This window comes from Ochlerotatus camptorhynchus, unplaced genomic scaffold (genome assembly GCF_037179485.1).
Source record: "Ochlerotatus camptorhynchus isolate MF236.1 unplaced genomic scaffold, CSIRO-AGI_Acam_v1.1 ptg000112l, whole genome shotgun sequence".
NCBI classification, from domain to species: domain Eukaryota; kingdom Metazoa; phylum Arthropoda; class Insecta; order Diptera; family Culicidae; genus Ochlerotatus; species Ochlerotatus camptorhynchus.
The window spans coordinates 2,627,568-2,642,500 of NW_027040602.1; the positions used below are offsets into that span (position 1 = coordinate 2,627,568).

A 14,933-nucleotide genomic window follows, 5' to 3' on the forward strand; every position below is an offset into this window, starting at 1 on the left:
ACTCTTGGAATTCATTGACCTGCTCCAGGATGATGTGGAGCGTGACAATATGGTCCACACAAGATCTTCCGGCACGGAAGCCTGCCTGCTGCCGTCGGAGAGTCGCGTCGATCTTCTCCTGTATCCGATTCAGGATAACTTTGCACAGAACTTTGAGAACAATACACAGTAAGATGATGATTCGCCAATTGTCGCACACAGTCAGATCCCCCTTTTTTGGGACCTTCACTAAGATGCCCTGCATCCAGTCGGCCGGAAAAGTCGCGGTGTCCCAGATATTACCGAATAGTTGATGCAACATTTGTGCGAATAGCATGGGGTCAGCTTTGAGCATCTCTGCTGATATGCGATCGACCCCTGGAGCCTTGTTGGATTTCATGCTTTGGATAGCTGCTTCAATCTCCTGCAGTGATGGGGAATTGACGCGAGTGATGCGCCGCACGCTAGGCGGATCATGCCGAGATGTTGATGGCTGGTTGGCCGTCGAAACTTGAAGAAGTTGTTCGAAGTGCTCAAACCAGCGTTTCAGCTGGTCAGTGGGGTTGGTAAGCAATTGTCCAGTCGTGTCCTTCACTGGCATCCTTGCTCCACTCAGGCGTCGTGAGATATCGTAGAGGAGGCGTATATCGCCAGTGTTTGCGGCTTTCTCCCCTTCGTCGGCCAGGGAGTTCACCCACGCTCGCTTTTCCCGTCTGCAAGAGCGCTTGACTTCCTTCTCTAGAACCGAGTACCGTTGACGGGCTTCGTTCTTGGTTCCTCTGGTTCTCGCCCGCTCTATCGCAGCTTTTGCTTCTCTGCGCTCCTCAATCTTCCGCCAGGTTTCATCTGTGATCCACTCTTTCCTCTGTGTGCGCAGCTCACCCAAGTTGTTCTCGCTTGTTTCTATAAGGGCATTCTTGATGGCCGTCTATTGTTCTTCTACGCTGCCACCTTCTGGAACGTCCACAGCTCGAGTCTCAAGTTCTTCAACAAAAGACCTTTTTACCACAGGATCTTCAAGTCGGCGTGTGTTGAACCGCCGCCCGAGTCTCTCCTCCCGTCGCTGGATTCGCGCCATGCGTAGGCGGATTTCACCGATTAGAAGGTGATGGTCGGACGCGATGTCGGCGCTGCGTTTATTCCGGACATCAAGAAGGATCCGTCTCCATTTTCGGCTGATGCAGATGTGGTCGATCTGATTTTCGGTATGTCCATCACGAGAAACCCACGTGACTTTATGCACTGGCCGATATGGGAAGAGCGAGCCCCCGATCACCATGTCGTTATTGCCACAAAATTCTGCAAACAGCTCACCGTTCTCGCTCATTTCGCCGTGTTGTCGGAGCCAATCTTCGCATTGAAGTCGCCAGTGTAGATCTTTATGTCACCCTTTGGAACCTTATCCACGACAGCATTCAGTTGACTGTAAAAATTCTCCTTGTCATGTAGCTCGGCAGCATCGGTTGGCGCATAACATTGGATTATGGTAAGGTTACGAACCCGTGTTCTAAATCTGGCAACGATTATCCTCTCATTAACAGGCTCCCACTTGATGAGCGCAGCACTTGCCTGGACGCTAAGTAGGAGACCAACTCCACGATGGCGGGGAGCTTTCTCAACTCGAATATCAGAGTATAGTAGTACCTGTCCCGACGGCAGTTTGTGTTCTCCAAAGTTTGGCCAACAAACTTCACTCAGTCCCAGGATTTCTAGCTTCATTCGTCGCGATTCGTTGGCGAGTTGTGCCAAAGTCGTTGCCGTTAAATCAGTTCGATGTCTTTCTCTGTTGGTTTCTGTAACAATTGTAAAGGTTTCAGAGACAGTAGGTGGTTGGCCTAAGGTCTCCTATCCACCGTGATGGGGCTGCCATCTTAAGTGTAGCTTCCGGGGAAGAGCATTTCTTATTCAGCCGCTGGATGCCAGTCAGACGCTGTTTGAGCCGCACCTCCATGGTGAACAGACGCTCGGGTTGGCGAAGCATTTCCTCTATCAGCGTGCTATGGTTACCGCGCCAGTGTTCGCGTCGCACCTCCTCACTCTGCTATTGTCGGATTGACAACATTGCCCAGGCTACGCCAACCAGCTGTGTCCATGTTTCAGCTGGCAGTCTTTTGTGATCATATGACTCGTGGAGGCGTGAGGTAGGAACTTGTGAGGACCGGAGCTAGGTATATCGCTCCTTCCAGATTGTCACTCACCATTTTGTAGCCCAGGGTGGGTCACCGTTATATGGAAAACCGCATACTTGACCTCATCAAGCGAGAACAACCATTTTTTGGTTTAATTTGGGGTCCCAAACCACTGTGAAAAATTTGGGGACGATTGGCCGGCATGGAAGGAAGCTCCGCTCTACATCGCCCGAAGCGAATGACGAAGTTTCTTGCAAGATATAATGACTAAATAACTAACGTGCTGGGACCAAGCTCCAGATTTTTTTTTTTTCAAATAGGATGCGTTGCCCTTTTTTCCACAATATTCCCATACAACAGTATGACAGCCCTGTTCACAATTTCAAAAATGCATTTTAATATTATTTACTATTTTTTCCGCATGCTTCGATCTTCAATTTACCTAGTTTCTATAGCATGCAACACGCAACAGTACTTGACCACAATGTATATAGTCTTCCACTAGCCTCAAATTTTCATTAGCCAAAGTTTTTGTTATATTCCTCTTCCGTGCTTCCTATTTACCAGAGTACATAAGCGCTGTGGTCTTCAACCAGTCTCGCATCATTTTGTTTTGCTTCTTCGTATTGTTGTCAGCCGGCCTCACTATATTTTATATACAAGCTATGTTTACACTTCTGCGTATTGGTGCGCGCTGCGATCTGAGGCTGAGGCCAGCGTCGCTATTTATTCCATATACCCACATATAGAAAGCTTTGATCCCGCGCGCTGTGGTCTTCAATCGGTCTCGCTTATTTTATCTTATATGTTACAATGGTGAGCACTTCCCTAATAAAAATTGTATGGTTAATTTGCTTAACGACGTGTTCTGAGTATCATCCAAACCATTTGTTGAATAGTTCGATGATTTGGGTTATCGTTCATTTATGGTTATTTTTTATTAGGGTTCGGTCATCGACCGGCCTCACTCCCTCTACTTTAATAAACCAGCGCTGCGACTATGAACCGGTTTCGCTTTTCACTCTTGCTTCCTATATTGCTATGTATTTGTGTGCTGGCTATGACATTGTATCGGCCCGCTGCCGATTTCACTATACCACTTTTTTTTCTTCATCAGCAGCCGCCATCTTGTTCACGCGTAGCACACAAAAATGCTCCCGAAATTCATGCTATATGGCCTAATCGAATATTAACACGAAAAAGCACCTTTATTTTGATCTACTCACCTCAATTGATTACCGGATGCGCCAAATTGTAGGAATCGAGATATAGAGAGATCGAGATATAGATCAGATTAACCTACTATATCGTTTAAAAGGGACCGAAAAAAAACCATCAATCCAGATTTAGAAACACGAGATATGAAAAATTTACTGTACATACACATAAATACAATCCTGAACTCAAAAAGCGAAACTTTGGAGTATAACTTTGTGGATATTTTTGAACGACGAAAAACCGAACATATAATAGGTCTTGGTATCACAGACAAACAGATTTAAATAAATCTTGATAAATGTGGGCGCCTTAGTGGAATACCAGTATAAATTTCCCATAAAAAAAACTCACTAACGACATCTCGCGAGCTATTCGCGGAAAAAAAGCTTGCTTTCCAAGTCTCAAACAATGTTGCATACAAGTTTGATAGAATGTTTAGAAACGTCAAAGTGGTCCGATGCCTGCAATGTGGCGAAACCAATAATATTTAAATTGAACACTAAAAATGTGTACGACGATTGAGGAGAAACTGTTACGTCTGCTTGTCTGTGATACTATTGTATTGCATTAATATCTTTACCATTATTGGTGAAATATCAAAAAATCAAAAACCATCTCCACCTCGCAGCATTACCAACTAGGTCAAAACTGACAGAACAAGGTCACCGAAAGCATAGTTGACCCGCGCTCACGCATGAACACGAAACATATTGCCATGTCATCCACCCACTCTCACTCTTCCAGACATTTCTCCCTTTTACGAGTTTTCTTCTTAATGGGGACCAGCACCGAGCTTGGTACGCCTCGCCGAAACAACAAGCAAACGAGAAACCAGTTTCCCGAAAGCATAACGTGCGGCGGTGTTCTATTTCGGAGCCCAGTGGGACCCCCGAATTATGCAGCACGGCGGATAGATATTTACCGTTATTGGGATGTTGGTGGTCACAAAACCAGTTCCTCTTGAAAACTGCGACGGAAAAGCTTCCCACAGCTGATCATAACCCGCTCACGCATTGCTCAGGTATGCATCGGTTCCCGAAATATAAAATAAAACTCGGTCATAGCTAAACATTCAGAACGGTTTCGATCGCTTGCTGTATTGGACGACGGAGAGTGACCAAAGTGACCTGCTTGAACAATAACCCACCACATTGTCATGAGGCTGTACCGCGTTGGACCGGTTCTGTTGCTTGCGGTATTAATTAGTTGTCAATTGGTAAGTTGTGAAAGTGACGGTAATGAATCGTTGGACAGTGCTACCGAAACGATCGAGATTTGCACCAAAGATGTGCCGGATTCGAAGCAAATACCCGTGACTACCGAGACGAACAAGCCTTTGGTTGAAAGTCTAGTTAATGAAGAAATCCAACCAGCCGTCCAACCCGTGACCAGTACGGAGGAAGTGATAACTATATCTGACCCACTTACTGATGTGATCGCGTTTGAAGGTAATGTTCTCGGATATCACAAAACATGAAGTGACCATATCAGTGACATATTTCAACTCTCCACAGAAAGCGACGCCAACCGTTTCTTCGATGTCCTGAAAAAGCAGATGAAATGCGGCTATCCCAAGTTCGGAGTACCATCGATGGTTCCACTTAAGCTGAGCTACAAATTCAAAACATCTCTGGATTTGCTCAGTCTTAAAAAGTAAGTTTCTTATCAGTCAGTAGCTTGAATTTTCATTCTATTAATGAACCGAAAAAATCTTCCCCAGAGTCCAAATCAGTGCTTCCAACTTCGTGATCCACGGATTGGACAACTTTAGCTGGAAATCGTCAAACACTTCCTTCAGTCGTAGCAAAGCCAATCTTATGCTGAACTTCCCAAATGTCACGGTCACTGCTGATACCTCGCTGAACCGAGCCAACGGAACCTCGCGGCTCTCGTTGTACGACATCCTGGTCTACGTGGAAACCAAATACGAAGAGAAAGATGATCAACTGTATGTCACCGACCTAGATGGCGATCTAGCTGTGCGTGCTGCTACAGTAAGTGCAATGGAAGAAAACCCTCACAAATAAGCATCACTTAATTCCCTCCCTCCTCCAAATGTAGGTCAAACTAGATCACCTGTTCCCGAAAAGTGCCAAACTGACCAGAATTTGGAACAAAGCCATCGGAGACTCGCTCCCGGTGGTGACCAAGCTGATCACCTCCAGGAAGCTGAGTGTGGATTTCATCAATCGAATCATTAACGGATCCAGGTACTACGTGATGAACACCATCAACACCGCGCTGACGACGTACAAAATGAGCTTCGACCGGCTGGTGGAAAGTATCCAGCGGTTCTCGGACAAAACGTACGATTCGCTGATGTGCAACGAAGATGATCTGGTGGAGCAGTCCAGGGTGCTGTAAGGTTGTCCGCGTTGATTGTAGCAATAAGTGTTATTTATTTTTGAATTACATAATTTATTTATCACTGATTTTATTATGTTTTACTACGGTTTTCGAAATGTCCAACTCGAGGTTTGGACACTCAGCAGCATTTATAAAAAAAATTAGATCGGTTCCAATGAAGCTTTGTGGGTGTTCAAGACTTTGTCAGTTTAAAGTTTGAGTGAGAAAACCTTTTTATTTATTGAAGTGTTATTGTCTTTCTAGGAAAAACATGTATAATTTTCAAATATGCGCCTTTTGAGCAGAATTAGTTCTATTATTCATGGCTATTTTAATTTTCAGTGTAGGAATGGATTTTTGAAATTTTTTATACAATTTACTTAATAATTAAATTTGAGAAGGTATGAGTATTTCCTGCCCAAAACACAAGCCAGTTGGAGATGGGTGTTTCCGATTTGAATGAAACATTACTCATATGTTCACCGCTTGTTGCCATTTTCTTTTAAATATGATAGTAGTAGTAAAATTACGTTTATTTCTGTTAATAATGACTTTACATCAGGCTCTTCACCTTTTTTTAATTTTTTATCCTAATTTACGTATTCACGTTTTTCTACTAGTCTACAGAATACCCCTTGGGGTGTGTGTTATGTTTGAATTGAAAAAAGTGATAACCTACCTATCTACGAGTATAACTTAACCTAACGTGCTAGATCACGTATGATCTGATGAGTTGATCTCAGACAGGTGTCTCTGAGCCTTTCCAGGATAAAAACTCTCCGTTCTTCTAATGTCTGAATTCCAGCCAGGAGGTGGATCTCAGAATTTCTAGTTCGCGGGGGATTGTTTAGGATCACCCCAAGGATCTTGTTCTGGATCCTTTGGAGTTTGAGGTGATGGCATTTGGCGCAACTCTCCCAGATTGGCGTACCTTACTGGATTACGGGAAGGATGATTTGTTTGTAATGGCTATTTTAATTTTCAGTGTAGGAATGGATTTTTGAAATTTTTTATACAATTTACTTAATAATTAAATTTGAGAAGGTATGAGTATTTCCTGCCCAAAACACAAGCCAGTTGGAGATGGGTGTTTCCGATTTGAATGAAACATTACTCATATGTTCACCGCTTGTTGCCATTTTCTTTTAAATATGATAGTAGTAGTAAAATTACGTTTATTTCTGTTAATAATGACTTTACATCAGGCTCTTCACCTTTTTTTAATTTTTTATCCTAATTTACGTATTCACGTTTTTCTACTAGTCTACAGAATACCCCTTGGGGTGTGTGTTATGTTTGAATTGAAAAAAGTGATAACCTACCTATCTACGAGTATAACTTAACCTAACGTGCTAGATCACGTATGATCTGATGAGTTGATCTCAGACAGGTGTCTCTGAGCCTTTCCAGGATAAAAACTCTCCGTTCTTCTAATGTCTGAATTCCAGCCAGGAGGTGGATCTCAGAATTTCTAGTTCGCGGGGGATTGTTTAGGATCACCCCAAGGATCTTGTTCTGGATCCTTTGGAGTTTGAGGTGATGGCATTTGGCGCAACTCTCCCAGATTGGCGTACCTTACTGGATTACGGGAAGGATGATTTGTTTGTAAACAGCCAAGGATGCTTCCTTGTGGAATCCCGGCACCGATGTTGATAGCATCCGATATGATGCCATTCAGAGAGACTCCGAATTTCCTGTCCGATAGATAGTTCTTTATTCATCCCACTGCGACCTAGCAAGAAGTACAGTCGACTTGTTTCGCGCTCCGGTATTTCGGAAGTTTTCTCGGTATTCGGTTGGTTTAAATTATCAGTTTTTTCTCGCTTAGTGATTACTGGCATAGTACCCGGCTAAACAATTATCTGAAAGTGAGTTTTTTTTCTGAGAAGAAAGTGTGTTTTCGGCATCATCGGAAGGAAAATTGTTTTTGCGATTGCCAATTCGCCAACCATTTTGCCATCGGTGCGTGATCACGCATACCTGCACACAGATCATCGTCATCGAGTGTCAGCATCTGCCTCCGCATTTATACCGGTCATCCATCATCGTGTGTCCAGCTGAGTGCCGAGCCTAATACAAGCACACCACTACAAAGATCGCCCGCACACGCGCATCGAAGGTCACCCACGCTGCGCGTCGCTCCACTGCTGCTGTGTAATCACTCGGTGGTAGTAGTATAGCAGATAAGTTTTTTTTTCCTGTTTCTTTCTCTCGCCCATCAGTTAAATTTAATTTTGTGTTTCTGTGTTTGTAGTTTTTTTCTGTTTATTGTGTCTGTGTGGTTTTAAGCATCGTTTCAGTGGTAGAGCGTTTACCGCTCCCACTAGTACGGCAAAATGGACGTCTCGTCAGAAGACGATATGGACATTTTGTCGGAAGATGAAACCAGTTTGCCACTCGATGGCAAGAAAAGACGAAAACGTCCTGTCATTCATGGTTCGTCTCAGAAAAGCCCCCGATCGCGAGCCTATCCAGATGACTCGACTGGGCCATGGGTTGTCTACTTTCAGCCCAAAAATAAACCTTTGAACTTGATGCAAATTTCCACTGATCTGACGAAGCGATACTCGGCCGTGACCGAAATCACGAAGGTTAGGCATAATAAACTTCGTGTTGTCGTTTCTAACCTGAAGCAGGCTAACGAGATTGCTGCCTCCCAGCTCTTTACGATTGAGTACAGGGTTTACATACCAGCTCGTGATGTGGAGATCGAAGGTGTGGTCACCGAAGCGAGTCTGACCCCCGAGATCTTGGAGAAGCAGGCGGTTGGCCGTTTCAAAAACCCCTTGCTCCCCCCGGTGAAGATACTGGATGTCCAAAAACTGGGCTCAGTATCTGTCAGCGAGGGTAAAAAGAGTTTTACCCCCACAGACTCGTTTCGCGTGACCTTTTCTGGTTCAGCCCTTCCTCACTACATCGAGTTGGGAAAACTTCGGCTACCTGTACGCTTGTTTGTTCCTCGGGTCATGATCTGCCAAAACTGCAAACAGTTGGGACATACGGCCTCTCACTGTGGCAGCAAGGCACGCTGTTCCAAATGCGGGGAGAAGCACGAGGATGGCGCCTGCACAGTCACGGCACCAAAATGCGTGTACTGCAAAGGATCTCCTCCTCATGGTCTCTCGTCGTGTCCGGTGTATAAACAACGCGGGGAAAAACTAGAGCGCTCTCTTAAAGAACGTTCCAGGCGGTCTTTTGCAGAAATGCTTAAGACAGCCAAGCCATCGACCAACGAAACAAATCCCTTCGCTCTTTTGTCAGATGACGAGTCTGGCTCTGACTTGGCTGAGGAGGGAGTTTCTTTCAGTTTTCCGGAAGGTTCTGCCCGGAAACGAAAACGCATCCGTTCGCGGAAAGTTGCAGATCAAGAACCCCAAATCAGCTTGCCCAAATCAAGGAGTGGTGGAAAAAAGGAGACTTCTACTCCTCCTGGATTCCGCAGAACTGATTATACCCAGGATTTTCCACCTCTCCCGGGGACATCCAAAACCCCCGATGCCCCAATTTTCAGAACACAAGCCCCTTCTTCATCTGGGTTGTTCTCATTTGATAACATTGTGGACAGTATCCTCAATTACCTCGATATTTCTGATCCTCTGAAAAGCATTGTTCTGGCAATGCTTCCTACTGTGAAAACCCTCTTGAAGCAGTTGACATTGAAGTGGCCCCTCCTTGCAGCAATCATCTCCTTCGATGGATAATTTTCCAAACGAGGTCGGGGATTTGATCACTGTTCTACAGTGGAATTGTCGAAGTCTTATTCCTAAGATAGAATCGTTTAAGTTTTTGGTTCACAATAATGATTGTGATGCATTTGCTCTGTGTGAAACTTGGCTCTCTTCAGATATCGATCTTCCTTTTCATGATTTTAACATTATTCGACTGGATCGTGAGGATTCGCGTGGAGGAGGAGTACTTTTGGGGATCAAAAAGTGCCATTCCTTCTATAGAGTGAATCTTCCACAATTTCCAGGTATTGAAGTTGTCGCATGTCAGGCTTTTGTTAAAGGCAAGAGCCTTTGTATTGCTTCTGTGTATATTCCTCCCCGAGTTTCGATTAGTCAAAAACAACTTTCAGATATCTGTTCAGTTCTTCCTACTCCACGGTTGATTATGGGAGATTTTAATTCCCACGGTACAGGCTGGGGGGAACTGTATGATGACAACCGTTCTACTTTGATATATGACCTCTGTGATAACTTCAATATGACAATTCTTAACAATGGAGAAGTAACACGTCTGGCTGGTCCATCCTCAAATGGAAGTAGATTAGACCTCACACTTTGCTCTAATTCATTATCGTTGGATTGCACGTGGAATGTGATCCAGGATCCCCACGGTAGTGATCACTTGCCGATCAAAATTTCTATTGCCAGTGGGTTCAATCCGTCGGAATCCGTTAACGTCGCGTACGACCTCACCCGTAATATCGATTGGACAACGTTCAAGACCGCGATAGATGAAGCCGTGTCGTCGGTAGAAGAGCTTCCACCGTTGGAGGAATATAACTTCCTCTCCAATCTGATCTTGGACAGCGCGCTTCGAGCTCAAACTCGGCCGGTTCCAGGAACGTCTTTTCGTAGGAAACCTCCTACCCCTTGGTGGGACCAGCAATGCACTGAGGTTTATCGTAAAAAGTCCGACGCGTTTAAGCTTTTCCGGAAACGCGGAACACCCGAGTATTTCGAAGCGTACTCGACTCTTGAACACGAACTCAAGAGCCTCATCAAAGCCAAGAAACGCGGATACTGGCGGCAATTCGTGGACGGTTTATCGCGCGAAACGTCGATGAATACGCTTTGGAACACGGCGCGAAGGATGCGTAACCGGTCTTCAAACAACGAGAGCGAGGAGTACTCGGATCGGTGGATTCTCAAGTTCGCGCGAAAAGTATGTCCTGATTCCGTGCCGGCACAGATGATTCCTCGCGAAACGACGAATTCGGTAGACGAGATCAGCCAGCCTTTTTCAATGCTGGAGCTCTCACTCGCGCTCCTTTCGTGTCGCAATTCGGCTCCGGGGGCTGATAGGATCAAGTTCGACTTGTTGAAGAACCTCCCAGACGTCGCTAAGAGGCGCATGTTGAACTTGTTTTGTCAGTTCCTGGAGTTCAATATTGTTCCAGATGATTGGAGGCGAGTGAGAGTTATAGCCATTAAAAAGCCTGGAAAACCCGCGTCAGATCATAACTCGTATCGTCCCATCGCGATGTTATCGTGCATTCGAAAATTGTTGGAGAAAATGATCCTTTTTCGCCTCGACAAATGGGTTGAGACGAACCACCTACTCTCAGATACTCAATTTGGTTTCCGTAGGGGTAAGGGAACGAACGACTGTCTCGCGTTGCTTTCCACAGAAATCCAGTTGGCTTTTGCTAAAAAAGAGCAAATGGCTTCTGTGTTCTTGGATATTAAGGGGGCTTTTGATTCAGTATCGGTTGAAGTCCTTTCAGACAAACTCCACGCTTGTGGCCTTTCCCCATTAATTAATAACTTTTTGTACAATTTGCTGTCAGAGAAACATATGAGCTTTTCTCATGGAAACTCTACAGCTTCTCGATTTAGTTACATGGGTCTCCCCCAGGGCTCATGTTTAAGCCCCCTTTTGTATAATTTCTACGTCAGAGAAATTGACAATTGTCTAAGTGACAACTGCACGTTGAGACAACTTGCAGATGACGGAGTAGTGTCAATGACAGGGCTCAAAGAGGTCGACCTGCAAGGACCCTTACAGGATACCTTAGATAATTTGTCTACTTGGGCTATCGAGCTAGGTATCGAATTCTCCTCGGAGAAAACTGAGTTGGTCGTTTTTTCTAGGAAGCATAGCCCAGCACAACCGAAGCTTCAACTTTTGGGTAAGCCGATCACTCAGTCCATGTCTTTCAAATATCTTGGGGTCTGGTTCGATTCCAAATGCACCTGGAGATCCCACATTGAGTATCTGAGACGAAAATGCCAACAAAGGATCAATTTTCTCCGAACAATTACCGGAACGTGGTGGGGAGCTCATCCGCAAGATCTTCTAACGTTGTACCGGACAACGATTTTATCGGTTTTGGAGTACGGTAGTTTTTGCTTCCAGTCGGCGGCTAAAACTCACATCATCAAACTGGAACGTATCCAGTATCGTTGTCTTCGTATCGCGTTAGGATGCATGCACTCGACTCATACGATGAGTCTCGAAGTGTTGGCGGGCATGTTGCCACTATCGGATCGGTTTTCGGAATTGTCCCTCAGGCTCCTCACCCGTTGTGAAGTTATGAACCCACTGGTAATCGAAAACTTTGAGAAGCTTCTTGAGCTAAACCCTCAAACTCGTTTTATGTCATTGTACTACGTGTACATAACTCAGGATGTCAACCCTTCACAGCATAATCCCCATCGTGTATGCTTCTCCGACTTCGGCAATTCAGTTAGTTTTGATTTATCTATGACGCGGGAGATTCGTGGAATCCCAGAACATCATCGTTCCATGATTGTTCCGTCAATTTACGCTGCAAAGTTTGGCCAAGTTGATTCCGCAAGATCGTTCTTCACAGATGGATCACTAATAGAGTCGTCCGCTGGTTTTGGTATTTTTAACGAATTTCATAGCGCCTCTCGAATGCTTCAAGCTCCTTGTTCCGTATATGTTGCTGAGCTGGCGGCAATACATTGTACGCTAGAAACGATCGCCTCACTTGCACCAGATCATTATTTTATTTTTACGGATAGTCTCAGTTCTGTCGAGGCTATTCGCTCTATGAGGCCGGTAAAGCACTCCTCGTATTTTCTCATGAAAATACGAGAGCTTTTAAGTGCTTTATCTTTAAGATCTTTTGTCATCACCTTTGCATGGGTCCCATCTCATTGCTCGATTCCGGGCAATGAGATGGCTGACTCACTTGCTAAGGTGGGCGCTATGGAAGGCGATATTTACGATCGACAAATCGCCTACGATGAATTTTTCTTCATTTATCGTCAACAGTCACTCGTCAGCTGGCAGAATAAGTGGAGTGAAGGGAGTTTGGGACGATGGCTATATTCGATCATCCCTAAGGTGTCGAAGAGTCCTTGGTTCAAGGGGTTGGATGTGGGTCGAGACTTCATTCGTCTGATGTCTCGCCTCATGTCCAATCACTATTCGTTAAACGCTCACTTGTTTCGTGTTGGGCTGGGAGACAGCAATCTCTGTGAATGTGGGCAAGGTTACCAAGACGCCGATCACATCCTTTGGTCTTGTGCTGAGCATCGTGGAGTCAGATCTGAGCTGTGCGATTCCCTTCGGGCTCGAGGTAGACAACCTAATGTTCCAGTTCGGGATATTTTGGCTAGACGTGACCTGGAGTTTATGAAACTCATATATGTTTACTTTAAGAATACTAACCTTAGATTGTAAGTTTGATTAACCTTGTGTTTAGTTTGTGTATTGTGCGTGTAGTTTTTTTTTTAATGTTTGTTTTCAAGATGAATAGAAATAAGTTCATGTTTTAGGATTAATTAAATATTTGTATAATAAATCATATTTCAAACCTCCTTCTCCCTTTCCCCACCCAAAAAATTGTAAATCTCCACTAACCTCGAGACGACCGCGAGTAATCGGTTCAATTCCTTTAACTCTAGATTTAAGACAATAATCATGTATAATGAAAATGATAACTCGGCTCTGTAAAGTTTATTCGATTGAGCCTGTACAAATAAATTAATATAAAAAAAAAAAAGATAGTTCTTTATTATCTTCACTAGGAAGATTGGAAGACCGTACTGCTGCAATTTGAATACCAGGCCATCATGTCAGACATTGTCGAATGCTTTTTCAACGTCCAACAACGCCATGGCAGATGTTTTCGACACAGACTTGTTCCGTATGAGAATGTTTGTTACTCGAGTCAGCTGGTGGACGGTCGAACGACCTTTCCGAAAACCAAACTGTTCCTCGAGTAACAAGTTGTTTTCTTCGGCACATGTTAGGAGCCGGCGATAGACTGCTCTTTCGAACAGTTTTGATAACCCTGAGAGAAGGCTGATTGGTCGATAACTTGAAGGAGAGGACGGATCCTTCCCTGGTTTCCGGATGGGTATGAATTTAGCTGACTTCCAACAAGAGGGAACTAAGTAGCCAAGTCGGAGGCACAGATTAAAAATCAGTGCCAGATGGTTGTAGAATGTGGAACTCAAGTGTTTGAGTTCCAGATTCAGGATGTTGTCGAAATCTGGGGCCTTCGTGTTTTTAGATGATTTTATATAGCCCAACAATTCGTCAGTCGTAATTTCGGATTCATCGGGAAAATATTAGGAATCTGATGGAGGTTGGTTGCGTTTACAACAACCTTAGCTTCGTGAGGGCTGACGATGTTTTGTCCGAGATTATGGGAGCTGACGAAGTGTTGACCTATCGCGGCTGCCTTCTCTTCAGGAGTAATCGGATGAACCACTGGGTCGCCGGCTATCCAGTGGGGTCTTGGCTTATTTTTAAGGATTTTGGTTAGTTTCCAAAAGGGTTTTGCACAATCTGGGAGAGAGCGGATCCTGTTTTTTTTTTCCTTTGGTTTGTTTTTTCCGTCGATCTTGTTTTCCGTGCTGAGCACCAATGCTACCGACGTGCCAGGAAGGCAGCTCCCACACCTGGACCTAGAGGACACCTGGTCGATAGGTATCGACCCATCAACTCATGAACCGGGGACCAACGGCTTTACTTCCCATCCGAAGGAAGGCGTGATCAGAGATGTTATGCCTCAGAACATCCCGGCGGCGCCGACTGGGATTGAACCCAGGCCTGCTGGGGTGAGAGGTAATCACGCTTACCACTACAACACCGGCGCCTGAGCGGATCCTGTTAGCAAAGTTCTGATTTCTGAGGTCCATCATCCTGGCTTGGATGATTTTTGTTAGGCGATTAAAGTAGGTCTTCAAGACAGGCAAGCCAGAATACTGGTATGTATTGCCTTCGAATGGAGTTAAAATAAGATGATGAACTTGCATACAGTTTAGTAAAATAATGATTTATTCGAATTTTATGCATAATTTTAAATAAATTTGCACAACATAACTTGTTTCCCAAGTCCAGTCGTTCTCAAGTTAATACGAATTAATAATAATAGTTATAATTTATTTTCAACATTTTATACCATTTTCAAATGTTAGTAGTGATGTCCAGCAACGAAGCGTTTTTTTTTTTTTTTTTTTTTTTTCCTTTATTTTAGAGATTTTTAGCCTGAGGCTAGTTCATCTCTTGCAACGAAACGTTTTTCCCATGATTGTATATTAAAAAACAAACAAT

The 14,933-nt window shown here is 44.4% G+C and overlaps 1 protein-coding gene across 1 annotated transcript; it reads left to right on the forward strand.

Annotated features, from left to right (window-relative positions):
* Positions 1-4,319: 4,319 nt before the first annotated feature.
* On the forward strand, positions 4,320-5,759 carry LOC135699539 (uncharacterized). Its single transcript, XM_065219818.1, has 5 exons — positions 4,320-4,672; positions 4,730-4,774; positions 4,841-4,979; positions 5,047-5,320; positions 5,388-5,759. The coding sequence occupies exons 1-5, from the start codon at positions 4,483-4,485 to the stop codon at positions 5,688-5,690; spliced, it is 951 nt and encodes a 316-aa protein (XP_065075890.1). The 5' UTR covers positions 4,320-4,482; the 3' UTR covers positions 5,691-5,759.
* The last annotated feature ends 9,174 nt before the right edge of the window (positions 5,760-14,933 follow it).

Excerpts from the sequence above, each read along its gene's own strand:
- LOC135699539 (XM_065219818.1), top strand. The coding sequence starts at position 4,483 with ATGAGGCTGTACCGCGTTGGACCGGTTCTGTTGCTTGCGGTATTAATT. Across the intron at positions 4,673-4,729 it reads GAACAAGCCTTTGGTTGAAA|TGATAACTATATCTGACCCA; the intron begins GTCTAGTTAATG and ends GTACGGAGGAAG. Across the intron at positions 5,321-5,387 it reads TAGCTGTGCGTGCTGCTACA|GTCAAACTAGATCACCTGTT; the intron begins GTAAGTGCAATG and ends CTCCAAATGTAG.